Below are 27,101 nucleotides of genomic sequence, written 5' to 3' on the forward strand. Positions count from 1 at the left end.
AATACAATCAAAGGAAGGAAATTAGTGTTATGCTTGGCACAGCAGCACTTGCTCAGCCTACGCAGGAGCCCTCTCTTTTCATCAACAGCAGCACAGTGGAAATGGCTCCTAAAGAGAAACATTGATACAGCTGCTGGAGTGAATTTCCCAGCTTCAAGGCACATCACAGAGTGCAAGACTTGTAGTCTGATTCTCAATTGCATACAGATAACTTCTTCCCACTCCTTTTGGCTCTCCCTCCCTACAGTACTCAGATCTAGGCTAACCCATTTACCTTTGCAGTCTGTAACCAGACTATTTTACCATTAAGATTAGATAAATCAGAGCACATCTTTGCCTTCTGATAGAGTCAGAACCCAAGTAGTCATTTCAACTGCTGCTGAGGGTTAAAACAGCTTCCTTTGGGATGTTCAAGGAAAGACTGGTAATGCCCCTGAGTAACTGACTTAGCTTCAAAGTTATCTTGGTTTTGAGAGGGAACTGTATCAGATCAACTCCAGAGATGGAGATTGAATAGAACAGAACTACAATTTTGTTCTATTAGCATGGTATATATCAGAAGGGGAAAAATCACTTTATTGAAAGATTTCTGACAAATTATGTGGGTCATACAGAAGAATTAATTCTTTTCTGATGATAGCCCTCAATTAATGTATAAGAATTGAAACACAAAGAATTGAAACACTTAACTTTGTTGATACTAATTTGCAACTATGAAACTACACTGAAATAAAAGACAGAAGACAGTGCTATGATGCAACAGGGCTTTAATACAAAGAAAGACTGGAATACATTCCTGCAGAATGAGGCAAGGAAGAGACAAAGAATGTAATTTCCATTTCAAACACGGGCTACAATCAATCAATCATTCAGAGGAGTACAGGGCTCACAAGGTGTTCTTCTTTCAGCTGGATGCTTTCACAGTCAAATTCCATCACTTGGTTTACCCTCTTCAGATTCAGAAAGAACAAAATATAACATGAGCAAATGACAAAGTGAGGCAACATTGGGACCATAAGCCTTAGACAAAGCGCAATGAGATCCCAAGCAACCCCAGCTCCTCTAACATAGGCTGGTGCAGAGGCTGCTTGGCATGTCTGATTTCCAGGTCTATATGTCAGCTACTAGTTTATATTTTACTATTTCTCCAGTCATTAGTCTTTCTTAAAGATTTAAAATGGCCCATAATTTCCATAGCGATACCTATAATACCCTCTGGAAAAAAAGGGGGAATAATATCTACCATATCCTGAAAAATATGAGTTTCGGTAAAAGTTTCCCAAACGGGAGAATCCACCACCACATGAGCCCTCCCCACCATATGAGCCCCCTCCTATGCCACCACAAGAACCGCCTGAACCATGAGAGCCCATCCCGTAGGAGCTGCCTCCACCACAGGAACCACCAGAGCCTATTCCTCCACCTCCAGAGCCAATTCCACCTCCAGAACCCATTCCTCCACCTCCGGAGCCCATTCCACCTCCAGAACCTATTCCTCCACCTCCGGAGCCAATCTGACCCTCAATTTCAGGCATAGCAGTTCCCACAAAACTTTCCTGAGGGCAGGAGCTGATAATGGGTCCTGGGAATGTCACAACAACGGGCGGCGCATACACGATTGCTCTTGAATCTCCACATGAGCTGACACAAGGTTCATTCCAACAGTTGACATATGGTTGTGGGCATGTTACTTCACATGGCTCAGCACAGCGGGAGCTAATCATCTGTCCATAGGAAGACATCTTTGCAGAAAACAAGCCAACCTGAAAGGCAGAGAGTGCACTGGTCTGGTAAAGTTGCAGTCAAAAGAGTGGAAGAACAAATTGTTATAGTAATGTGGAATGGTATTCATCTGAACAGATGCAGATTCACAGGTCTGTGTCAACTACACTAAACTTCATAGAATCATGGAATGGTTTGAGTTGGAAAGGACCTTAAGATCATCTATTTCCAACCCTCCTGTCATGGCCATGGGAGTTGGAACCTGACACTGGACCAAGTTGCTCCAAGCCCCATCCAATCTGGCCTTGAAAACTGTCACAGATGGAGCATTCACCACTTCTTTGGGCAACCTGTTCCAGTGCCTCACCACCTTAAAATTCAAGAGTTGGTGATTAAAAAAAAAAAAAAATAAAAAAAAATCATGATTTCTAAGGTACAATCTATTCCACTCTAAAGTGGACTTACGCATTACAGATACCATCAACCAAGTGAGATGAATTACTGGGTGGGGGTTTCCAAGTCTACTCTCATCCCTCTCTAGTGCTCCATTGCCCAGTAGTCTATTCCCAAAATGATTTCTGGGAAGAATGTCTCTCCTTCCTTTTCTCACTTCATTGCCTTTGCAGTACTTTTGTCTGGGAGTCAGTCTCAGTGATATGCCCCAGTTCCTATGCTGATAGTTTCTGGGCCATCCTGTCTCCATAGATAGATACTTAATTCCTAGTAATTGCTACTATCTACATTTTTGGAACTCCTTTTCCTTTTTCTCCCCATACACGTGGCAATATCTGTATCCACCCTATTTAAAAGTTACAGTTCCCAAATAAAATACCTTTTAATAGGGTATAGGATATATAACCTCATATTAATGCTACCTATAAATCCACATCTATAATTATGAACTGATTCAGTTAAATCAGACTTACCCAGTCACCAAGAAGAGCAAGTCAGCAGAGGCAGCTACAGAGATCTGAGTTACAAGCACTTTTATATGCTGTCATAGAGAATAGAAATTGGGAGATACCTTTACGCAACCATTCTCTGCATCTTGTGAAACAGAATGTTTTCCCCTGGTGATGCCTGCCCTTGTTGCAACTGTTTTGATAACAGCTTATGATTATTAGATAAGTTCTAATCCCACAAGGCATGATGCGCGAGCTTCAACAATCTTTTTGCTGAAAATCTCACAATAAATTGGGGTTAGTTGTCTCTTAAATACTTGCTAGTACTTGTGAAGGCACCTCAGAGATGGATAAACTGCATGCTGCTAGTAAGTACAGGATTTCAGATTACCATTTGTCATTGCACGTAATAATAACCAGTGGCCTTCTGGATTTTTCTTCTTTATGAGTGGGAAATTTTTTTATGTTAAATAGCCGTTAGTGTCCACGGCCATTGTGTACTCATTCCAGGGGCTTTGGGACTACAGTTTATGGCTTGGGACTGTCTTTTGGGCAGATGTTCTCCGACATGACTATACCATGTCCAAAGTGAGTAGACAGTAAGAGACACAAAAGCAATTCACAAACACAATAATCCAATCAGAATTAGCACTGTCAGAGTTTTTTCAACCTATTAACAGTTCCTCATCCCAAGAAATCACTCTTTTCCAAAGGGCCTTCAGAATAAACAACAAAACCCCATTAATAACTATGAATTTTCCTTTCTGAGAATGCTTGTTAGAAGCCAATATGAGAGGCAAAATATATATCACCTATGGGACTAGAGGATCCAGAGGAAATATCACCTGAAGTACATGTCCATAACCTCAGCTAGAATAAATTCACAACGCCTCAAAAATGCTGATACTGCGATTCACATAATCACATTTACACGAAAAATACCCAACCCTCTTATCTGTGTTCTTGTGACAAATAATCAAAACCAAAACTAAAAAAACCAAACAAACCCCAAAACCCAGATAATTTGATTTAAATTTCATGACCATGAAATCAATGTAATGACCAGAGGAATGTATGCAGCCAATAGAGATGTGACAGCAAGCTGGACAGAATAACATGACTCACATAATTTATGGGAATGAGAAGTAATTAATAATCACAGTAATCTACAGCTGAAGCAATTAAAGGAGTTACCAAACAAAATAGTTTTCGAAAGTTAATAAGGATCTCATTGTTTTTGAAGTTTTCCAAAGAAAACTTGTTCAAAACACAGATTCTTAACTGACACTGCAGAAAATCACACTGGCTTGAGCATCTTCAGTTTTCTTGCTGTAACTGATGCTTTTGCCTTTCAACTTTAAGGGGAATTCAGGTTTTACATAAGGTAGAAAGCCATAAAAGCAGATACAGGCTTTCAAGCTCAAACTGTAGCCCTCATACTCTACAGATATCTTTTCAAGAATGTAAGGTACGAAATGCAAGAAAGCAAATGGCAATAGTCCAGCACCCCATTTTACAACACCTCAACCTCAGCGGCCTTACATCACCAAAATCTTTTAAAGAGAGAGATATAGACACCATCTACCACAAGGTGAAAGCAAAATTCTTCTGAAAACAGAAAGAAAAAACATCAAGGATTTTGCATTTTTCCCTAAAAATCTGTTGCTTCATATATAGAGCTGCATATATAAACCAGCAGTCTGGCCTGGCTGAGGAATCTGAGGCTTGGTGTTTACAGCTTTAGATTTAAGCTCACCTCACATAAAGCAATCCTGAAGCATTATCTAAAAGATGTCTCATGTTTTTTCTACCATGCTGTTGTTGTTGTTGTTGTTGTTGTCAGCTTTATTGATTTTTCTGTTTTAGAAATCCGAAGCCTGATCCTTACCCAGCTACTTTGCATACAAAGATTACATCTTAAAGAGGAAGCTGGTTTAATTGCTATGACTCTCACCTTTGCTATGCTATAATTTTCTAAATTGGTCTGGAAGCTCCCTTGTCTGAAAGGAAATAGCCTATATTATTATTACAGATTGTAGCAAAACATTATCCTTAACCTTCATTTTTCCACAGATTTTGTCACAGCAATTCCAGGTAGATAGTGCTTGTAAGAGAATAACAAACAACACAGTACAGGCTAAAATATGGGAATCACTGTGCAGGAGTGCAAACTTAGAACAGCTTTGGATCCTGGACGTCCACATTTGGACATACATTTCCAGTGTGGTCTAAGAGCTGCCACTTGGAAACCTATTTCCAAAACTGCTGAAACCGGAGGGTTGATACTACTGAGTGCTTCTTCATGCCTAATTGCAAGATTGAAGATGAAATAAGGAACTAAAGGACTAGATCAGCACTGTGTGCTCTTTCATTATCTGTGTAGTCAGTGTTATTATATTGCCCAGACCACAGCAGTATCTGTTTTGTACTTTCATATTCATTGTTGGTTGTGTATCACATTTACTTGATTCCTTTTGTTCAATCCTATTAAAAAGAATAATAACTTGTTGTTTTGTTGGCAGCCTGCATTTGGAGTTGTTGGACATGGTAAAGTATAGGAAACCTTGTGCCTATTTGCCAAGCAGAGCACAAGACAACAGAGAAAAATGAGAAAAAGAGTCTAGATTGATGACAAAATTTCTAATTTTCCGGAAAAACTGGTGTTTCCAGCAGTTCCCAAAATTGAAGGAACTTTATTTCTTCTTAAAATCACACTCACATCTGACTACCATGTCTCAGGTTTTATCTTATATTTATAGCAATCTTCTCCAGTAACCATTTCTTAGAACCTTGGTTGTGTAACTATGTGGTTGCCACAGAAGAAAGGAAGACATAGGGGTTAGATTCAGTTCCAGATTGAGATAGCCACACTTGGGTGTCTGAAAATACGTATCTCAGTTTCTCTTACAGTCAGCAGACATGTTTGGTGGAGCCTGGAGATCTGTTCATACATTCACCTTTCCATAAATGCTTGCATTTCATCAATTGAACAGTTCTGCCATCTCTTTGAAGTCCTGTCTGTCTAGTTGTCCTCCGAAGGCACTGAAAGTTTAGAAGCCCAACTGATATGGAGACCTTGTTCAGGTCTCATGCACTGAGTATTTTAGTTTCCATTGGAACTAAGATGACTTTCTTCTAGTTTTTGCCTTTTCCACACTCCTCACTTAATCCCCTTTCAGCAAAATTCACCCTGATCCTAGGGGAAATTCATAGTCAATGACCTCAGTCTATTCATCTCCCATTTACATCCTGAACACCTAGTCTCATCTTCAAGTATTTTATGGCAAAATGGAGCTCTCATTATATGGGTTTCCTATCTTCTGAATAGGGTTGGTTATGTTTTCTAGCTACAGTGCAACAAAAGGTGGTGATTAACTAATTATACACACAAATAATTCTGAAGCTGAAGAATTCTTCCCTGTCACTAAATGAGATTTGTTCAGAGCTCAGGAATAATTGCACTGCTGAAATCTTAATGGGCATCTTTCATCTTAAAAACAGAACAGAACTAATATTCTTTAATATATGAGTGCTGCTTTCCTGAACAAAACCTGAGGGTATGTGAAATTGCAGCCCCAGGTGTAACTACAGCTTGTATATCTGTGTATTATTTAGCTCTGTGTAAAAGCTGGTTAATCTATACCTCTCAGGCTGCACACAATATACCCATCACCCAAGCGTGTTTTCCAGGTGAGACCCATCTTGCTTGACCAGCAACAGGGTTGTAGGATTTGGAGGGCTACTGGGTCATCTGAAGTCCCCAGGTGTGGGAAAGGCTGATGTAGCAGCATTGATAAAGATCCTGGGTTGCTTCATAAATCAGCCAAGCCCAGCCCTGTCTCACTTCCCCTCACCCTACAAGATGCAGACTCTGAGCAGGAGGCTTGCATCTTTGTCTGTGTGTGAGTTGCTGCAAAGAGGTGAAGGATCTCATTAAGAACCAAGAGCTTTTTGAGGCAAGAAAGGCAGAGTGGTGGGTACTTACTGGAGTAGCAACTGTGTATTCAAAGAGAGTCTGGAAGAGCACATTTGTGCCGTGGTGAAGGGGCATTCTTAAAGTACCATCCTTAAAGTATTCAGCCTTCTTAAAATATGGTAGAGAGATCTATAGACCTGCTTTTTAATAAGGTGGGTGCTTGTGAGTCCAAGTTTTGGATTACTTAGAGTGGAGTGCCTTGGAAATTTCAATCTTCTTAATAGTCCACTTTTAATACTTTGTTAGTGCTTATGGTATGTGCTGATACTGCCAAAGTGGTTTCACGTTCTTGTACCACCTTATGGTTCACAGAGGGTGTGGCACTAATATCCAATTTAATAATTTATTAATTCTAAAGCTATTAATTATATATTCATTCTGGTTCATTACCTAATTAAGCCCATTAAACTCAGCAAGAAAAACTGGCAGCTGACTTTCAGTTCTTTTAAGGATATTAGGCTAAGAAAGTATTGATCTGGTGGTACAGAATGCTGAAATGAATTAACAGGTGAGCTTGGAGACAGAGAAGGGTCTTCTCATGAAAGGGAAAGCAGAATTCTGCTATCCAGAGGAAATGCCTGAGTTACGGTGCCAGATCCCTTTCTGCTGCACATATCTGTATGATGCTGCTTCTTCCAATTCAGGTCAACAAAACTAGAACTCCAGCTTGAGTAGAAAGCTGCTTCAAAGGCCACTGTACTCCTATCTTGCTCCAAATGACTAGTGTAATAACTTGAAAAAGAGATTTAAATAGAAGGGGCATCCTATGAAGGACTCATTCTGTCCCTTTTGTGTCTGTCCTATGTCTCGGTCTTCGTGACCCCATCATAAATTTGGATAGTGTGTGATATGGAATTATAATGACAGGTTATAAGTAATAAGACTAATAATAATTAGGTGTGTCTAAGTCTTAGATCCACCCTTATGTATAGAGTGTCCTTAGACAGGTTAGGTGGCTTTTGGGAATCAGCTGTCCCATAGTAAGATGATAATTTTGCCATACAGGTGTAAAGAGAAAGCAGGTTTGCAAGAAGTGGTGAGAGGTTGATGTGGGATGTCATGATGACAAGGAAATGTGGCATCCTTTATGGTAACTGAAACGGGAAAGTAGAGGGACAGCTGGGCTCCCACACTGTGAGGCAGTAGGGGTGGAAAGTGTTGAAACAAGCAGTGTGAAAGAAACAGGATTTGAGGGAGGTAGTTACACGGCAGGCAAAGGAGGAAAGACCAAGAGTGAAGAGTAAATCTTTAGAAAGATACAGTATTATCAGAAATACTGTGTTTTGTGCGGGGTTGTTCGTTAAAATGTCTCAAGATACGGCTTAGGCAGATGAGTAGAGAATATCGAGGGTTCTTTAAAAATGTGATGTGTTAACACACTGAATGGACCCACACAGTGTGTCTGCATTTCAGATAGCAGAGCACTACATTTCACAGCATTGATGTTACACACAAATTTTTCCAAAAAGGATCAAGTTCTAAGTTCCTAGGCCTAAAAGCTAATGGCTTTTCTCTAAAAACTCTCAGCAAAGCTCATGGAGGTCAGATCATCATATGCAAGCTGCTTCATTCACAAAAAAAATAGAATCGTAGAATCAACTAGCTTGGAAAAGACCTTTAAGATCATCAAGTCCAACCATTACCCCAGCACTGCCAAGACCACCACTAAATCGTGTCATTGAGGGCCTCATCTACAGGGTTTTTGAACACTTAAAGCTATATTATTCTTGAAGAATGAAAGGTGTAAATCACTTCCTGAATCCCTTTGTGCAAGTAGATTATTGTTAAACTCATAGAACTGCTGCACTGGCTGGGGTGTAGAGGATGAGTCAAGAGAGGGTCTTTTGAACTGCAGGTTCCTGAGCGCTCCACCCTGCCCATGAGCTCATTACCACATTTTTCACAACACTTTTTGTGTGAGCCAGGCAATCAACAAAGCTTTTATCTCCGACCTGCCTCCCAGCTTATCTAGGGTGTGACACAGTTCACAAGCTAATCTTTCAAGATATAGTAATTACATCTTTGCATTAGATCAATAAAATAGGGCACATACTAATGTCTGCAATATAAACTAGGAGATTTATAGGAGTTCCCATCCTGTAAAATGAAAAAACTATACATATACACACCAAACATTTGAGGGGCTCATTTTGGAAGGATTTACAGGGCACAGGGAGCATGTATGGGCTGCTCATGTTCCAGGCAGATGGCCAGATGAGCCAGCTGAGCAGACAGCAAATCACTGTGAAGGTGAAAGCCTGGGGGCTGCAACAGGCAGATGGATAAACTATCTTCTCAGAGGCTGTCAGCTTCCCAGGGAGACTGGCAGGAATCCAGGCTGCTTAGCATGTTTTCATATGATGTTTTAACATTGCTGTAAAGTTTTCTGCAACCCCTTTTCTCTTTGATGAAGTGCCTGGGAAAACAACGGCGTCTGGATGTGGCCACATGGGCTGCTTGTAGAATAAGGTGTGCACCCAGATGTTCATGGACATCTGCCTCCACAGGTGAGAGCAAATCGTTAAATCACAGCTCTCAAGACTTGACAAGCCCAACAATGGGGAACTAGAGTTTAGCCAGGTTTCATATATCAGCTTTAGGGACAAGTTTACCTATGAATTTTATTTCATTTCTGTTAAACGGGGCTTTTAGCTTGCAAAGACTAGCAGAGGTGCCCAAGCATAACTGCAATAATATTCTTCTTGGGACCAAAAGGATAATGCTTGCATTTAGAATGCTTTTTATTTTATTCCTCTTTAGAGGAATAAAAGCTTAGACTTGGGGAGGGAGGGAAGAGTGGAGAAGGGAATAGCTAAGGATTTTTCCTGAACTGAACTAAATAATAACGAAAATTTGTGTGTCATTTGTTTTCATCTACATTTTGTTTTTCAGCCGATACGTCAACCCATGAACTTCAAAACCACATGCTGTGTACTTAACAGGATGAGGAACAAGTGAAAGCTGGGGTGCAAGTGAAAATGAAACAATCTGTGCATAAGCATGTGACCAGAGCTAAGGAATGCAAGACAGAGTTGATTGTTTCCTCACTTCATGGGTGAGCAGGACTGACAGTTTTGTGTTTCATGTTTGCCATCTAAATTTCACCAGTAAGTATCTGAAAATCAGGAGTAGAAAAGAAAGAAAATGAGAACCACAATGATAATGCAGAATAATTTTAATGGGAAAGGATAGAACAAGACTGGTAGAAAAAATAACAGTGTAAAGGGCACAACTCTAGATGCAGATTCCGTCACTCATGTGCTTGCATTAACCTCTATATTCAAGTGATACCTTTCATCAAATACTTTTTCCTTAAAATTAAATACAAACAGAAGATCAATTTCTTTTTCCCCACACTTTTCTTTCAGAAATTAAAAGTCAGATACAAATGACGTGTGTGTGTATATTTATCCAAAGGAAAAGTGAATTTGCTTGTGACTAATTATCTCTAATTACCTGCCTGAGAATGTACCTGAGAGGGAAAACACTTTATGAACTTAAAGTAAAGCATAATTTAAAGAAGATACGGGTAGGTCTGCTTTAAAGAGGCAGTAGGAGTCTACGAAGCCTTTGGGGTTGGTATCACTGTGTTATGCTTCTGTGGTCTCTTTGTCCTCATTTGCTGTTTCTGTATTTTCAGTTTCTGGCTTCTCCTTCTCTGGAGCATGCTCTTCACTCTTGCTCTCAGATGGTTGGTAGCTTCTGTTGCTGGGTCTGCTGCAAGGATGCATCCAGTGGGAAGAAAACACGTAAGAGCACCGTGGTTCACACTGAGGCACAGGTTTTGGGATGAAGCTATTTGCAGGTGGCTCTGAGTACAGGACTTCTGCTCTCAAAGATGTCACCGGGGCTGATGTACCTCCTTCCATAACTGCAGAACTTCCTACTACTGTCTCCTGCGGGCATGTGCTGAGGATTGGCCCTGGGAACGTCACAACGACAGGAGGTGGGTATATAATGACTCTGGAGGCACCGCAGGATATAACACATGGGTCATTGCAGCTGGTAGCAAGAGGCTGTGGGCACTGTGCATCACATGAGTAGAAACTCTGTCCTGCATCCCACTCACCACCGAAGGACATCTTGGAGAAATGATGGTGAACCTGCAGCACATAAGAGACTAAAAATGTGTTTCTCAAAGCATTTGCAACCTTCCCCCTGCCCTTCACCCTGCAGTTCTTTGCAACTCAGGAGGGACTCCTGCTCTCCTTCTTGCAGGGAGGGTGAGGCAAGTGACACAGCTGGGGACACACTGTGGTGGAGAAGGTACAAATCTATAGAAGTGCAGCTCAGGTATTCCAGTTATAGGGGCTGTGCAGGTAATGTAGATGTAGCAGAGACAATGTGAGCCTATGATATGAGGAAATGAAGCTCACAGGTCATACAGGCTTGTCCTCTCATTCCATTCACCCTGCCACCCTGAGTCCTTCTTACTCTACCTACACCCTCCCAAAAAGGACCCTAGGCCTCTGGGTTTAACCCTCATCCTATTTTGTCCCATCCGTTGCCCCAGGGCATTTGCATCTCTGCCGCTTCACAGTGCCTCTTTTTGCTTTTCCAGTTACAGATTCTGTCTGGGCAACCACCAAGGATGACTGGAAAGGTGCTGCAGCTGCGGCCAGCAACTTCAACACTGCCACTGCTGGGACCATAAAACCACTGGTCATACAAGAATGGGTATAAGATACCCCTGTACTGGAGAACATCTTTGCCTGGGACTACTTGTTTATCTCACTGATAGAGTCTGCCCAGACCTCATTAGAGTAATTGTGAACAATAGGATTCTAGTGCCTCTGGTGAGACTGTGTTGAGCACTGTATTGGTGTCCTGAGAAGTTTATGCAGACCAATGAAGCCATGTCAAACAGGACTGAAAACCAAAACCATTACTGCAGCTCTGCAAGCTGGAGACTGCTGTGCAGGGGGTGGAAGGACCCGACTTTGGTGCCATTCTGCATGCTAGTGCCCGAGCTCCTAGTAAAATCTTGTCTCCAGGTACCTCCAGATGGTTTGCAGAGACTGGTCACGGCAGAGCCAAGAACTTCATAGAGATTTTTGATGCCTACCTTTTTGCCTGGACCCTAAATCCATCTTTAAGGTCATTTAACTGGAACTGATTACAAAAATATACAGTGGGATTTACCTGTCAAAGTTTAAAACTGCATGATGTAAATGATCACCTATAAAGCAGCCGCTTCATTTTTGTCCCTGGAGAAAAGCAGACTTGCAGAGTGCAGTCAAGCTCATTCACAGGTAGGTGTTATTTAAATACATTATGTGAAATTCCTGTTTCTGTCCACTGGCTAAGAGAGAAAGGTTAAGGGGGATGTCATTATCTTGTCTAGCTTTTCAGATCTATCAGATGCTCTCATCAGAAAACTCCTGAAGTTATTGAGTAGGAAAAGAACTGTCCTTCCAGACTTTCTTCTTCCTAATAGTGAGATGATAAAGGTCTCAGCCTAAAGAGAGAGGGTCCAGCCAGAGAGTAGACCTGTATGAATGACCAGCTAAAAACTGGAAAGACATCACTTCTTAGTGAATGAGTTCTTCATTCTAGCTGTGTTTTGCATGATTTTAGTCCCTTTGCATCCCTTTGAAAATGAAGTCTTTCTGGTTTTATGAATTAAAACTTCCAGAAGACAAATTTGAGCATCTCAGATCTCAGCAAATTTTAAAATTAAGAAATAAAAATATTACTGTTACTGAGCAACCTGTTCTACTAGAAAATGTTCTGCTAGTTGCTGTGTGGTTGGACTAGATGACCTTTAAATGTGACTTCCAACCCAAACTATTCTGTGATAATGTATGCAACTAAATTTAGAGCAGAATTTTGGAGAAAGGATCTTATTAAGATTTTTAGAAACCACAGTGGCTTGCTGTTAAACCCTGGCCTACGTTAAAGCAACGTTTTACTCAATATAATTAGATTGAGGTGAATGGGACTTACCAGTTGTCCAGGAAGAAGTCAAGAGAAATGGCCAGAGGAGCCCTGAATACTTTGAGTTTTATATCCTTTCTTGATCTTCCAGGAAGATGAGACAACCTTTGTGCATAAGATCTTAATTGCTCTCCAAACAATTTTTCTCGCATGAATAACACTTATAATTACTATAATTATTTGAACACTGTTTACTGGCATTATTCAGTTTTCTGTGGTACATACTGTTATGTGCTGGGGGGTTCCCTTCATGTTCTCTTTTCATGGTCTAAATTAACTGCTGAGGGGATTCTACCACTTGTGCCTGTATTAACGTGGGAATGGAACTAGCTTTGTTTTGTTCAGCTTCAACTTACATATTGACCAGGTGAGCAGTGGTTTGAAGGCAGCAACTGCTGTATTGCAGAGACATTGGCTGTGTCTGCTTGCTAGATGTGGGATTTTAATTCATTCATTTAGAAGTCCACTGTAGCATTTAGCTGGAGGCACCATGGGGTTCATCCCTGTAAGTGGTTTGGAGGTGGAGGGAGAACAGAATTTCGCAGACAGTGCATAGCCCATTTTTGTTCACAGTGACACTGATTTGATTGTTTGCTTCCTGTCCTTTGTTTTACTGCTGTCACAGCTTCAGCTGGAAGATTCTCTGCTTAGGGATCCCCACTCATAATCTAGGTACCGACCAGCAGCTGAGCATCTGGTTCCAACCACCATGAGTGACTGGAGGGCTAAGAAGCATACCCTCTGCAAGATGCCGTCTTACAGAAGAGAAGACCTAAAGAAGGTAAGGTAATACTTTCTGCCAAAGTGAAAGAATGTAGCTGCCATTTACACCTACTGAGGCTGAGAGCATTCATGGACTTAAAGTGCACCAAGGAAGATTTAAGTAAAATGAAAATATCTTAATCATGTGGCTACTTATGTGCACAAACGGCTGAATTTCGTGGAGCTTCATTGATTTCCCAAGGATTGAGTTGGGTTCTCAGAGTTGAGTCATATTCAGCTCTCACAAGCTTAGCTGAAGTTGCCCTTTAACCCATTTTGAAATGATTGCTTTTGAATGTAAACAGAAATGCATGTTGAATGAAAATGCAAAGTGCCCAGATTTGTCAGGGCTCAAAATCAACATCCTGTTTATAAGAGCAAGTAAGACACTTCCATCAAAAAAACGCATATCCTACAGTTGCTGTTAGTCCTGAGGTGTTTGTCTCAGATAACATACTATTATAATGGTAAAACACTTTGCATGCATAAACCAGTAATGAATAATTCTGAAAGGTTTTGATGTCCCCTGTTGTGTGGAAACTTCACCTCACCAAGTCTCTAGTTGTTTGGATTATTTTTTCCCATCCTTTCACAAAAGACAATGAAAAGTTACATAACGCAAAGTTATCCAAAAAGCCAGGCCCCAAATTCACACCTCACGACAGAGGCTAACCCCACTGAGCCCTGTCACCAGAGATTGCTGGTAATTTATGTTCAGAATAATATTTCATAGTATTTGACAATTTCAGGTAGTTTATGCATATCTTGGTGAATTCTGAACCAATTTCTGATCATACTTTTCTTCCTTAAAAGTGAAAAAAGTGTCTGGGAAAAATGGGAATTCCTGTTTCTATGCCACTTTACTTGCAGAGCATCCAAATACCTCAAACTGGAAACTCAATTACACCTCAGTCTTCCTTGCAAGAAGAAAAGACAGCAAGGTTGCCATTTAATTTCTACAAGTTATGATGTTTTCTGTATAAAAAACCCTTTGGAAATGGGACTAGAAACACAACTCTAAACATCTTATACCTCCTCGTAACATGGGCAATGTGGAACTTGTCCAGCCAGTGAATCCTGCATTTACACCCACTTTGGACAGTGGTTGCATGGAAAAGCTGTGTGAAGTAGACTCCTAAAAGAAAAAGCCACTTTGTAGCCCACCCTGTCTCCACCTTGGTGTGGAGCTTGTTTTTGCTCTGAACATTCATTTGGTGGGTGAAGGTGGTAATAAACTGTCCCTTCAGTGTTTTCTTATCCCAGGCAAACATACCCAGCTCTCCCAACCTCCCTTTTCTTGCCAGGTTTCAGTGCCCTGACCACCCTGCAGCCTCCATCAGACTCGCCTCTGGCTGTCCATGCCTCCTGTGCTGAGCACCCAAAACCACCCATGGAGGTCTGGATGGGGCTTCCTAAATGTCAGATGGAGGGGAATCAACACTTCTGGCCTGCTGCTGGCTATGCTCTGCTTCAGGCAGCCCAGCCTGCAGTTCCCTCTCACTACCACAAGGCTGCAGCACTGCCTCACAGTTAGACAACCAGGTCCTGTTTTTCGCAAGGCCCGTGATCTCTCCAGGAGCAGATCCTGTCCGTTTGCTGAGTGAGAGCAGGGCTTGTTGCCAAAGCATTTAGCGCTTGGAGAGAGCGAACAAGACAGCGTAAAACTATCCTCATGCAGAAAACCAGTAGAAGTTCAAGCACCATTTAGTGGTGGCTTCGAGATATCAGGGTTTTATATCATGTTTGAGTAACCCCTTCCTCAGCAGCAAAACCACAGAAATAGAAGCTCAGATTTTTAAAAGGAAACCCTTTTCTGCAGGTCAATGCCATCTTCCCCATGCTAACTGAAGGGGAGCCTGCATCCTTTCAGGACCAAGTAAGACAGAGATCAGCAGAGCCTTTTAAGCCTTCCAATTGGGATAAATGCAGGTGGAAGAGCTTCCCGTGGGTCTGGGCTGTGCCACTTTCATGCCTTAACTGTGAGCCTCTTAATATATCTGATATAAGAAAGGGATTGATCCCATGTGGGGTGGTCAGGAGGGAGCTATTGGATCAGGCTTTTCTTCTCTTTTTTCCATTTAATTCCCCAGTGTCAGTGATTTACCAGAAGTTACAATGAATTCTCTCTCCCCATGGGAAGTAAGACTCCTAATCCTGGAGGACCGGTAGCATCAGTTTCTCTTTATACAGGCAAATCTATCACTTTATTAGTAAAAGGAGTCTACAGAAATCCTGCTTGGTCTGTTTGAGGTGCTGCAGAGGAAGCCAAGGAGATAAGGAGGTGGTTTTTCTTTTGGGATACGTTCAGGGAACTGGCTGAGCAGAGCAAGGCAGTGAAGCAGGGATGGGAGGAGATACGGGATCTCCTGCTGCACCTTTAGGTGGTGGCAGAGAGCTGCTGCTTCCACAGGGGCACCTCCTGGAAGAGACTGTGGTATGGGGCACGTGTGCAGAGATGTGTGCATTGGGACTTTGTTGCTTATATAAATATATGTATTAGGAAATCAAAATATTGATCAAGCATGATAACTATTTCCTTCTGTCTATGAAAATATTGTTGTCAAGGAACAGCTGAAATGGAGTTTGTTTTCCCTCTGGTTGCAGTTTTGTAACCACAGGCTCTCATTGTTGATCACCCACCCACTGCATCTCTTGACACAGACAGGTCACAGCATCAAAAGGGACCTTCTGCGTCTTATCCCCTCATCCTCCTATGCTAGGGACTATCCCACACAACCCATTTGATAATCTGCTCAGCAGTGATTTGTCCAGGGACAAAACTTCAGAGCAGGGGACACCTGGGAAACTTGCCTGGTCCCAGGGTGCAGGGCTGAAAGTTCTCCTGTGTGACTTGCATGGAAATGGTGTGTGCTTCCCTACAACACTGATGTGACAGAGGTAAGCCTGGAGAGACAGTAAACTCCAGTCAGGGACTCCTAAGTAGCCTCATTGCTTTAGCCAAGCCTTCTCCTAAGCGCCAGCCTGTGCTGCTACTTCTGCTATGTCTCTGGGTAACTTTTCAGCACCAAGATCTGTTCCCACAGATGGTATATCTAGTCCTAAAAGCATGATTACAGCCATTATTTTACACAAAGCAGAGGTATAACAACAGTGAATAGTTTGGGTTTGGTTTTTTCTTTCTCCCTAGTAGTAGGTATTAGAAACAGTTTCTAATAAAAGGAAATAAATCAGGCAGAGAGTAGGAATCCAGATGAAACCTGAGTTTAATACGACAGGTACAATCAGGGAATGTAGTTCGATCCAGTAACACTAAAAACCTCTCGAGGTGTGAACACTGTAACAGAGTTGTACCAATTTGAAGTTCAAAGCCTGAGCAATTGCCCAGAGTTACTTTATTTCTCACTAACATCTTTTCTGTTGCAGGAATAACCGAAGTGTGGCCAAATCAAAAGGCAGTGTACTCTATGATTTTAACATAGTTACAATGGGGGGGGTACAATAAGGCTAAAGCTTCTCTGGGATTTAGAAATAGGAGCAGGGGGACTAAAATAAAATACCTTAGACCTCAGCTACATAGCTTGCTGTTTTTCAAACCTACTTCTTTATCTCCTTTACCACAGACATTTTGGACCACAACGACTCTTCTTGGAGTGGCCTGAACGTTTCACACCCCCTGAGTGATGGTGCGTGGAGTGGTGGGTGGTCCGTGGGTAGAGGCACTTGGACTTGCTTAGGTGTTGTGTCGATGAGCTCTTGTGCTTGGTTCCCTCCTGCGGCAGCAAGCATTTGCCTGTTTCTTGCTGCGAGGAGCACTCCTTTATTCCGTGTCCAGGGGAGCATTTGGGCACGTTTGGCTGCGGCACGGACTTGGTTACTTGCTGCTGGGAGGAGTAGGTGGTGACGCACTCCTGTGTTGGGTAACCCTTCATGCACTTCTGCTGGGGGAACCCGCTCACACACTCTTGCATGAAAGACTCTGTTACGCACTGCTGCGGGGGGCACTCGGTGACTCCACGCAGTGGTGGGGAATACCCACTGGTCATTCCCTGCAGGGACCGGAGCTCCGTGCCATATCGTTGTGATGAGCACTTGGATATCTTCTGTGATCTGCATTCATTCTTGCACGAAGAGGAGTACTTGATCCCACATGGTGGGAACCTGAGTTTGCGCGGCTCTGGGCACCTGGGTGCGCATGGTGGAAGGCTCTTGGCCACGCGCTTTTTCTCAGGGTGGATGGTCTCACAGGGCTGGAAGCATGGTGTTGTGCACAGCCGCACACTGGGCTTCCTGCAGGGCAGAAGGCGGGTGGTTTCACAAGGCTCGGGGTACAGCAGAACACATTGCTGTACATAGGGTGGACAAGACAGCAGAGGTGTCTGGGTCACACTTGACTGTGGGCACACGTAAGTGAAAGGCTGAGTGTAGCTTTGCCATCTTGGCATTGGGCTCTTGATCACACTGACTGGGTGGCACGTGGTGCTGCATACATCTTTCTGGGGTGTGCATTGCTGGATGTTTTCAGTGAAATAGCCTGATCCTGGCAGGTACAGATGTTTGTACCGCTCCCCATAGTAGTGCATGGTTACACAAAGCACTTAGGCCTGAAAGAAACAGGAAAAAGACAGACAGTTCACATAGGCATTGGCTGATTTCTGTGATGCAGGCCCTAGTTTCTGACAGGCACCTCAACACGCAAACTCACACCTAGGCTCACCTGAGGGTCAGAGGCTCTCTGTGACTCAAAACCAGGCTGGGATTACCCAGGTGAGTAGAGTCTGTTCTCAGCTTGTTCCTTCACACCCTTCTCTTAAGAGCCCAGAAACAACCAGAATTTGAGCCAAGCAAACTGGAAAGTTTTCATGCCACCTTTCGAAGACCAGCTAAGTGTCCATCAAAGCATTTCACAAGGAAAAACACCATTTTGATCCTCTGTCTTACTTCCTGGAAACCTTCTGTGTCCCCACTGGGACAACTATTCAAGTTTATGTCCTGCAACTCCCAAGCACCAGAGATGAAAGGCAAGCCAAAATTAAAGGTGTGTCCATGCCGTAATACTCAGGTGTGGCTGCAGTTCACACAGGCAAACCCAAGCTGAGGCTAAATTAGCTAGCTGAGAGTAAGGATAGGTTTGTGGCAGCATGGAGCTCATCAGCTCAGCACGTACAACCTGCCTATTGAGTCACAGTCCCACAGGGGTCTGCTGGGCTGGCAGTGTGCAGAGCATGTATGCTCTGAGCATGCTAGCATAGCATCAGCTTTGCTGCCTCTCAAGCCTTGCAGTCCCAAATTCATACAAAATAGTTTGTGTAGGCATCTTCAGGGAAAGAAAAGAGAAAATACAACAGGATCGTGTCTAAGTATTTGGTGAAATGAAAGCAAGAAAGGAGAAGCTGTGAAAGCAAAGTCTCAGCTGGTGTTAACTGCTCAAGTGCCACTGAGCTGAGCGAATTACACCCATTTAAAGCAGCCTCCAGCGCTGTTCTACAGTCATACCAAGACATAATGTCCTGGTTTTGTTATGATAAGCTAAAGATCCACTGTCACAATGCCTGGCATAGCAACTCTGAGAGTGAAACCTCATCCAGGCAGCCCCGGTTAGAGCAGCAGAAAGGGGAATTTAGATGAGATCCCATTCCCAGGGAAGGGATCAGGTGGCATCATCTAAAGATCCACACTTCCCTCCTGAAACCACAGAGAAATGTCTCACTTTGTCTTGACCTTGGGAGTTGCAGCATCAACCATCCCACTTAATTCTCCACCCTGGAAAACACCAGTTTCAGGGAGTTTTCTGTGATTTTAACAGGCATATTTTGAGCACAATAGGTACTTCAAACACTGACATGTGAAAGGTACTCTGTTCGGAAACGTTTTCCTTACTTCATTTCAACATTGTTTGGAGATTAAGGCATATAATTAGACAACTGTAAAGAAACTGCAGTTTCTAACACCTCGAGTTCTGTCTACAACTACAGTAAGGCACTTTATCTTCCAGAAGGCTATCATTGGATGAGTATTAACAACAGCAATGCTGTGTGTTCCAATCATTAGGAAAAACTTATCATTGCAATTATAATCATCAACCAATAAAAACAACCAGATGAAAAACAATGATAGCAATTGCTACTAAATGCTAAAGTGATGCTCATCAAGATAAAAAGCTTCTAAAGTAGGGGGGAGTATTTGCTTCCAAGGGGTTGTTTACATCTCAGACTCATTTGTATCACTATTAGCCTAGATGGAAATTTAAACATGATCAGGCTTAGCTACAGAGTCTCTCAGTCGACCTTCACATTGGCACTGAAGTTGGTCAGCTTCTTATTATTATCTTAAAAGTTGCTTTGCTTAAGTTCCATAAAACAGTAGCAAATTTCTCCATGTCACTTCTTTTAAAGGAGTTGCTCATATCTGCTGCCAGCATCGAGTCCTTTATGTAGTCAATAGCCTCCTTTGGACTAGAACTAACAGAAAGCGTAGAGAAGCCCACAGATCCCACTCCTGACTTCACAGTCCATTGGGAAGTGCTTTCCCAATATTCTTCAGTTTAGCACAGAGGAGATGCTCTAGTAGTTAGAGCTGTGCATGTCGGTGCTGAAGGCAGCATCCCCCAGAGGATGCTTCTCCGCAAGTACACACGCAGAACCTCTGCCTTCTCTGGCCACCCAGGAATAAAACAGCATTTCAGGAGCTCCATTAAAAGCCAGACTTACCCACTTCATCAGTGAGATCAACTGGAGAGAAGTGCCTAGGAGAGCCCTGCGATGGCAGAGCTTTTATACAGTGAATAAGTGCCCTAGGGGAGTGAGGTGGTTTGGCTGGGTGATGCTCTAATTGTCTGCCAGTCCCAGACGAGCCACGTGCAGCTTCATGCCGGCGGGAATGGCTGTCCTTGCTCTGTGAGGTTGCCATCACCACCAGGTACCGTCAGGACATCTGTGAGCTCCATGAGTTGGAACCTCACGGTCCAACATGCTGAACCAGAGAAGCACCTGGGAGGCTGAGGACACCCCGTGCTCATGGTCTTCATGCTCTGAATCCCCATGCATTGTGCCAAAGAATCCCTGCATGCCCATTGCAAACCCAAGCCAAATACACCTTTCCACCCAGAAAAACGTTACAGTTGAGACCACCAAAGGGACTGCTCAAGGGACTTCTCATTTCCGTGCCTAATCCATTTGGTGCCTTTGAAAACACCATCCAGGAAGGACTCTTGGCAACTTTTTGCCAAGACCATAATTACTGTGGCATGCAGACTTCCTTCACTTACATAGGGAGCCCAGGGAAGAGACGGATGACTTGGAGTGAGAAAGCCTTGGGCTAAGGCAAGATGGCTTCTAAAAAGGACTTGCCATCAAGTGAATGACCTGCTGAAAGAGATGACGCTTTTCCGGCACAACAAAGAGGAGAAAGGACAAGCAGGAGCCTGGGGAAAGGCGGCTAAATCAAACCCAGCTCATGTCCTGAAAACACAAATCCTATTTCCTGCTTTGCTCCACAGTCTCTGCACCAGTCATCCCTCCCTTTGTTCCCTGTTTACGCCACAAGTGAACCCAAAGGAAAATTAACAGTAGCATAAGCAGAAGTGCCAATAGGGAATACATTCTTACGTAGTAATGTAGGCATAAGCCAAGGCCCAGGGTTTTATTTTCCTTTAATTTTTTTTTTCCTTTAATCTGACACCTATGACTTGGGTTCCAGCATGCTGGGAATTCAAGTGAGGTCCCACACACTGAAATAAAAAAAAAAAAAAAGTGAAATAAGCTTACTTTTAATAGAGTAGGTGGAAATTTTTCACCAATGTGAAGCACTGGGAATGCTGCTGGGTTGTTATCTCTAGAGGTATTTTAAAGACATGCTTAGGAACATGATGGACTTGGCAGTATTGTATTTGTGATTTGACTCAATGGTCTTAAGGGTCTTTTCTAATCTAAATGATTCTACGATTTGAAGCAAAATATTGATCTCCATCTTATGAACCACTGAGTAAATTTCTATTTCTATTTTCACTGGGAAATTCATAAGCCTGAAGGTAGGTTTGTTATTTAAATTTCTGATTTTCCAACCAAAAAAAAGTCTCCCTCACTATCATAGAAAAAAAATACAAAGTGTATGTTTTCCCAGTTGATGCCAATGACTTTTATTGTGTTTCACTCCCTGGAACTATAATGCCCTGTCTTAATGTTACATGATCTAACCCAAGATTCTGGGAATCAAGCTGGCGTCAGAGAACAGGTAAGCAGATTAATACAGTTTTTACAAGGTCTATAAATCCAACTCCTGGTCAAGCTCTAGATCAAGTAGCCTTCAAGTAATGCTAATATTCAGTTTAGTGTTCCCAATACAGGTAGCAGAATACTAACCCGATGATAACATCATGCTCTGTCATCCAAATGTTCTTAATTAGCATCTGTAAAGTCCTTTCATCTCAGAGAGACGCATAGTGCCACACGGGGCATTGTTGAGGGGGGTATTATTATTCCCAGTTAAGGACAGGGGAAACTGAGGCACTTTGCACTGTGGTCACTTGGTGGCGCAGAGTGAGTCAGAGCCAGGGTCAGGGCCAGACTGTCACAACTGCCTTCAAAACAAGCCCCGTGCACCCTGTGAGGTAAGGTTCTGCACCACCTGGTTACCCATCACCACCAGGAAGATTTTCCTAAGGATCCTGTGGGCTCTGGCATCTATGGAAAAGCCACAATGATGTGAGAACTCCTCAGAAGGCCACCCCATTGTTAATTTCTTGGTTTTAAAGGGGACACAAACTGTTGGATTGTGAGAGCATTCCTGGCTCTTCAAGGTGGAAGGAAGGCCATGGTCACTGCTGCTCTTGAGTGCTGCCTCTCTGGTCCAAAGCATCACCACTGAATATTCAGGAGAAGGTATGAAAAGGGTTTGGTCCCCCATGACCCACTGATCCCCCTGCGGAAGCAGCCAGATGCCACCTTGACATTGTGAGATGCTCAGGTCTTGGACACTTCCTCACCTTCAGAGGGCAGCCTGCAGTGACACCCCAAGGTCACCGAGCAAGGGTGGAGCAGGGCAGGATGCGGGGCAGCGTCCCAGGCCTGGTCACACCCTTCTCTTTGTCTTGCAACACTTGTTTTCACCCTCCAAATACGCACGATCTACTTAGCATGAGTTACTACTCGTTCTCCTAATGATAGGGCATATTACAGGATTTTTCTGGTTTTTAGACTGGATTCACTGTATTTAATAAAGAAGAACCACAAGAGGGGAAAAAGACAAGATACTTAATCTCAGGTCAGACAACTTTATTTAACTATATATATGTATAAGTATACATATATATGTGTGTTTTGTTTTCAATATATATATGGGGTTTGTTTTCAATGTGTAGAGTATGCATCTTCAAGCAACATAAAGAATATGGTTAATTGCTTTTACAGCTCAAACATTTCTAAAACAGTCGTGCTACAATTTTCAGTGTTATTTCAAAGACTTTCATTTGTTTCGTGTTGTGTTTTCAATATTCATGAAAGCAACCAAGTGAATAAAAACTTTCATATACAAAATTTCAGCAAGCGTCAGCTTCACCAAACCAGGAATCCTGCCTTGTCTGGGGACTGTGCTGAAGTCAGCACAGAGTCAGTGTTTTAAAGCAGCAGGCATTTCTGGCCACCTTCTGAAATGAAGGCTGCTGGAGTAAGATTCGTACACCGTTTGCTTAGCAAATTTACTTTTGGCTTCCAAATCTGAGCATGAAAACAGACAGCTTTTTTATAGTTCTCTGTTTTGGAGAACTTGCAGCTTCATGGAATCCAAGTTAATCTGAACATTGTCTCCTAAGGACTAAACCCAGAGCTGCGCACAGGCCACCCCTTCACTGGCCACATCACCAGTCCTTTTGGTGCTGTTGTGATCTGGAGTCCTTGGATATTTCTATTTCTTTATATGTATATATATTTAAATCATTATTCATTTTAATTATGTGAGAATTTAATACCATCCCACTAAACTATGCCTTGCAGCAGATAAAGGTACAAGCATAGGAACCTGGAGTGCAGCCATAGATATAATAGCACACCCTATGGCCCAAACTAAAGCTGAGCTACAGGGGAAGCACTTGAAAACAGAGATAAAGCAGATGTAAGCAACAGGAACTAGTTGGCAAGTGGTACAAGGAGATAAATAACCCTTGCCAATCCCAGAAGTTGTATCTAGCTCTTTTCCTGTGGGCCTTCCTTTCCCTTCTTCTTTTTACCAGGGCCATTTGGAGGCAGAGCAGTACTTTTTAGCATGGCTTGAAATTTTCACTCCACCTGACTGACACTGCTGCTGCGGCACACACTTGGTGGCACATTGCTGCTGTGGCACACACTTGGTGGCACATTGCTGCTGCGGCACACACTTGGTGGCACATTGCTGCTGCGGCACACACTTGGTGGCACATTGCTGCTGTGGCACACACTTGGTGGCACACTGCTGCTGTGGCACACACTTGGTGGCACACTGCTGCTGCGGCACACACTTGGTGGCACACTGCTGCTGTGGCACACACTTGGTGGCACATTGCTGCTGCAGCACACATTTGGTGGCACACTGCTGCTGTGGCACACACTTAGTGGCACACTGCTGCTGTGACACACACTTGGTGGCACATTGCTGCTGTGGCACACACTTGGTGGCACACTGCTGTTGTGGCACACACTTGGTGGCACATTGCTGCTGTGGCACACACTTGGTGGCACACTGCTGCCGTGGCACACACTTGGTGGCACATTGCTGTTGTGGCACACACTTGGTGGCACATTGCTGCTGTGGCACACACTTGGTGGCACACTGCTGCTGCGGGATACAAGTTGTCTCACACTGCTGTGGGACACACTTGGTGGCACCCTGCTGTGGGATACAAATGGTAGCACAGTCAGTGTCACACTGCTGCGGGACACACTTGGTCACACACCTGGTTGAACGCTGCTGTGGGACATACATGGTGGCACACTGCTGTGGGGCAGAAGAGGTCGCAAAGCGGTGCGAGACCCATTTGGTTGCACGCTGCTGTGGGACACACGTGGTCACACACCTGGTTGCACACGGCTGCTGCGGGGTGTATGTTGTCACACACTGTTGTGGGATGCACTTGGTTGCACACTGCTGCTGCGGGATGGCCTTGGTCAGGTACGGCTGCTGCGGCATACACGTAGTCACACATCTGGTCTCACACTGCTGCTGGGGGGCATAGGCGGTCACACACTTGGTTGCACACTGTTGTGGCACAGCCTCAGTTGCACACTGCTGCTGTGGCACACACTTGGTCACTCTAGGCTGCTGCAGCACACCCGCAGTTGTGCACTGCTGCTGTGGCACGCAGGTTGTCACACACCGAGTTACACATGGCTGCTCTTGGATGCATTGGGTCACACGCTGCTGCTGTGGCACACACTTGGTCGGATATTGCAGCCGTGGCACACACTTGGTCACACTCTGCTGGTGGGAGAAACTGGAGGACATGATCCGCTGCTGGGGGATGCAGGGGGTCACATACTGTGGTGTGCATAGTGTCGAGTGCCAGGTAGGCACTGGCAGATGTCTGGCAGTATACACTGGTGAGCACTTGATGGGGATGGGGTTCTGGTAGACTGGAGGGAGGCACTGGTGTAGGTAGCACGACATCTTGGTGAGGCTTTGGCAGGATGGGGAACGGCACGTGAGAAAGGAGAGCCTTCAGAAAGGCTGTTTCTTGTGGTCCTGCTGCTGCCTGTGCCTCAGGACTAGCTTGTTTCACAGGGTGCTGGAGGCACGTCCCGCCTATGCCACGGTCTCAAAACCACAGCAGCAGCAGCTGAAGACCCAACCCATCATTTTTAACTCTGAAACATAGCATCAAGTCAAACAGTGGGGAAATTCAGAGACACGTAGCACCAAATATCTCCCTGGACTGCAACTCCCTCCCCATCACCTGGACCTCCCTGGGGTGGAACTAATCTTGGAGGTCAGCAGAAGAATGGCTGATCTCAGAGCTGTCTTTCAATCACTAAATCCAGTTTTCCCTTCCTCTGACCTCTTACTGATGCATTGAGAAAAAGGCCCAACACAGAAACAAGGTCTGAAGCTCTTGTCACATCTGCCATAGCAGGAGAGACAAATAGCACTCAAGGCTCTGCTGTTTGATCCCATCACACCATGGGCAGACAGAGGTCCACAGCTCAGTCCCAGCATCACAAGGTTCATGCTCACTGTGGAACCAAAGCCTATTAAAGGGTAGTGATACCACAACTGAACACAAACCTGCTTACAGCTCTTTTAGCATTACCATTCCCTGGTACACCAAAGCTGCTCTGACTGTTGTCAGGCACCCCCAAAAGCAAACAATAACAGCAGCACCCCAATTACTGCTAACAACCTTTCCTTAAATTCTTCTGGATTGCCTTTTGGACTCAGAAGCCCAGCTGAAGACACCAAGAGCACACTGCTACTCCAACACAGCAATTCAAGCCAATTCATTTTTAAAACTTCTCCCATAGACCACTTTTAATATGTAAAAAAAGTAGAAATAAATCTGCATTTCAGCAGCTACAGGGGCTCAGCACAAACCAGACTTACCCAGCTCCCTGGTGAGAACAGCTCAGTGGTGTGACCAGTGAGCTCTAATAGAAGGAGAGCTTTTATATAGCTACTAAACGTGCCTTGAAGGTATGAGGTACCCATGACATAGCCTATTAACTGCTATGCAAAAGCTGTCCTGTGTGCAACACTCGTAGTGACTAGCATCAGTGTACTCATCCCTGAGGATGAGTAGTTGAATGTTAGCTCGCCATAGTAAGAGTAATTACCTTTAGTATAATCCTCCCTGGCATGGTAATACTGAAAGGTATTTGGAGAGGCAGCAGCAGCAGCATCCCCTGCCTCAGGGGTTTTGCAAGGCAGAAGTGCACCAAATAACACTGGTAATGGCTTTGAGGGGTCTCACTGGAGCAAGGCTTCACAGTCCCTGGAAATGTCTTGGTGGTCCCCATGAAATGGGGCCATCCCGTCACTCAGCCTCTTTCCATACACATGTGGCATTGTTTCATGCTGTGAGAGCTGCACTGACTGTTCCATGTTCTTCTCCATCTTTAATCCCTGGTTAGAGCTTCTTATCTCCCCTATAAGGCCCAGCAGCCAGGGTCGGTTGTGTTTGCAGGCTGGACATAAGACACTGGCTTCTCTGAGGAAAACAGGAGCTCCTAGTAAAGTTCAGATTATTCCCTTGGGTGGATGCAGTTCATCATCCACAGAAAATTTCATTTTTAGCTTTGTGTGGTTCCAGAGAGCACATGGCCACTGGTGTCCTGATGCTCCCATGATTCCAGTGCAGTCATCTGTCATCAGAGCAATGGGAATACACAGTCCAGTGACTCTCAGATGAGCGGAAAAGATGAGCTACAATCATGTTTGATTGCAGCCCTTGCACAACAAGCTCAGGTGTCAAAGCTGTGACCAGCAGCACAACAGGCTGCAAAAAGCACCAGGAGCAGATAAACTTCCTCCACACTTGCAGGTGACTTTCTCAGTGAGTCAACTTCTTATCACACACTCTGCCCAGATTAAAAAGACTGGTTAGAAAATTTAGAGATTAATTCTTTGAAGTCATTGGTGATCTGATCAATGCTTTCATGTGTACATTGTCACATGAAATATCCTCCATAAGTGACAATTTCTTCCTGCTGACTACAGGGAGAGCTGAGGGGGACTAGTGGAGAGGAATGCTCAGCCCACTGGCATGTCATGCTGGTTGAGAGCAAACACACTCCAAGGGGATCACTTCCTGAGCATGTTTATTAAACCCCATGGTTTCTTGTGAATTAGAGAAATGGCTCTGCCCAGCTGTGCTTTGAGGCAAA

At 43.8% G+C, this 27,101-nt stretch overlaps 3 protein-coding genes across 3 annotated transcripts; all 3 read right to left on the bottom strand.

The window, feature by feature from the left end:
* Positions 1 to 1,172: 1,172 nt before the first annotated feature.
* On the bottom strand, positions 1,173 to 2,636 carry LOC308230425 (uncharacterized protein; the record flags this gene model as incomplete). The annotated part of the gene is made up of 1 exon (XM_080635124.1): positions 1,173 to 2,636. Exon 1 carries the CDS (start codon positions 1,740 to 1,742, stop codon positions 1,173 to 1,175), a length of 570 nt encoding a protein of 189 aa, XP_080491250.1. The 5' UTR covers positions 1,743 to 2,636.
* Positions 2,637 to 16,871: 14,235 nt separating this feature from the next.
* On the bottom strand, positions 16,872 to 17,840 carry LOC308230228 (uncharacterized protein; the record flags this gene model as incomplete). The annotated part of the gene is made up of 1 exon (XM_080634832.1): positions 16,872 to 17,840. One exon carries the CDS (start codon positions 17,838 to 17,840, stop codon positions 16,872 to 16,874), a length of 969 nt encoding a protein of 322 aa, XP_080490958.1.
* A 4,826-nt stretch (positions 17,841 to 22,666) lies between these two features.
* On the bottom strand, positions 22,667 to 25,336 carry LOC308230356 (uncharacterized protein). Its single transcript, XM_080635014.1, has one exon. The coding sequence runs from the start codon at positions 24,889 to 24,891 to the stop codon at positions 23,476 to 23,478; it is 1,416 nt and encodes a 471-aa protein (XP_080491140.1). The 5' UTR covers positions 24,892 to 25,336; the 3' UTR covers positions 22,667 to 23,475.
* Positions 25,337 to 27,101: the final 1,765 nt, after the last annotated feature.

This window comes from Psittacula echo, assembly GCF_963264785.1.
Source record: "Psittacula echo genome assembly, chromosome: 26".
Taxonomy (NCBI): Eukaryota; Metazoa; Chordata; class Aves; order Psittaciformes; family Psittacidae; genus Psittacula; species Psittacula echo.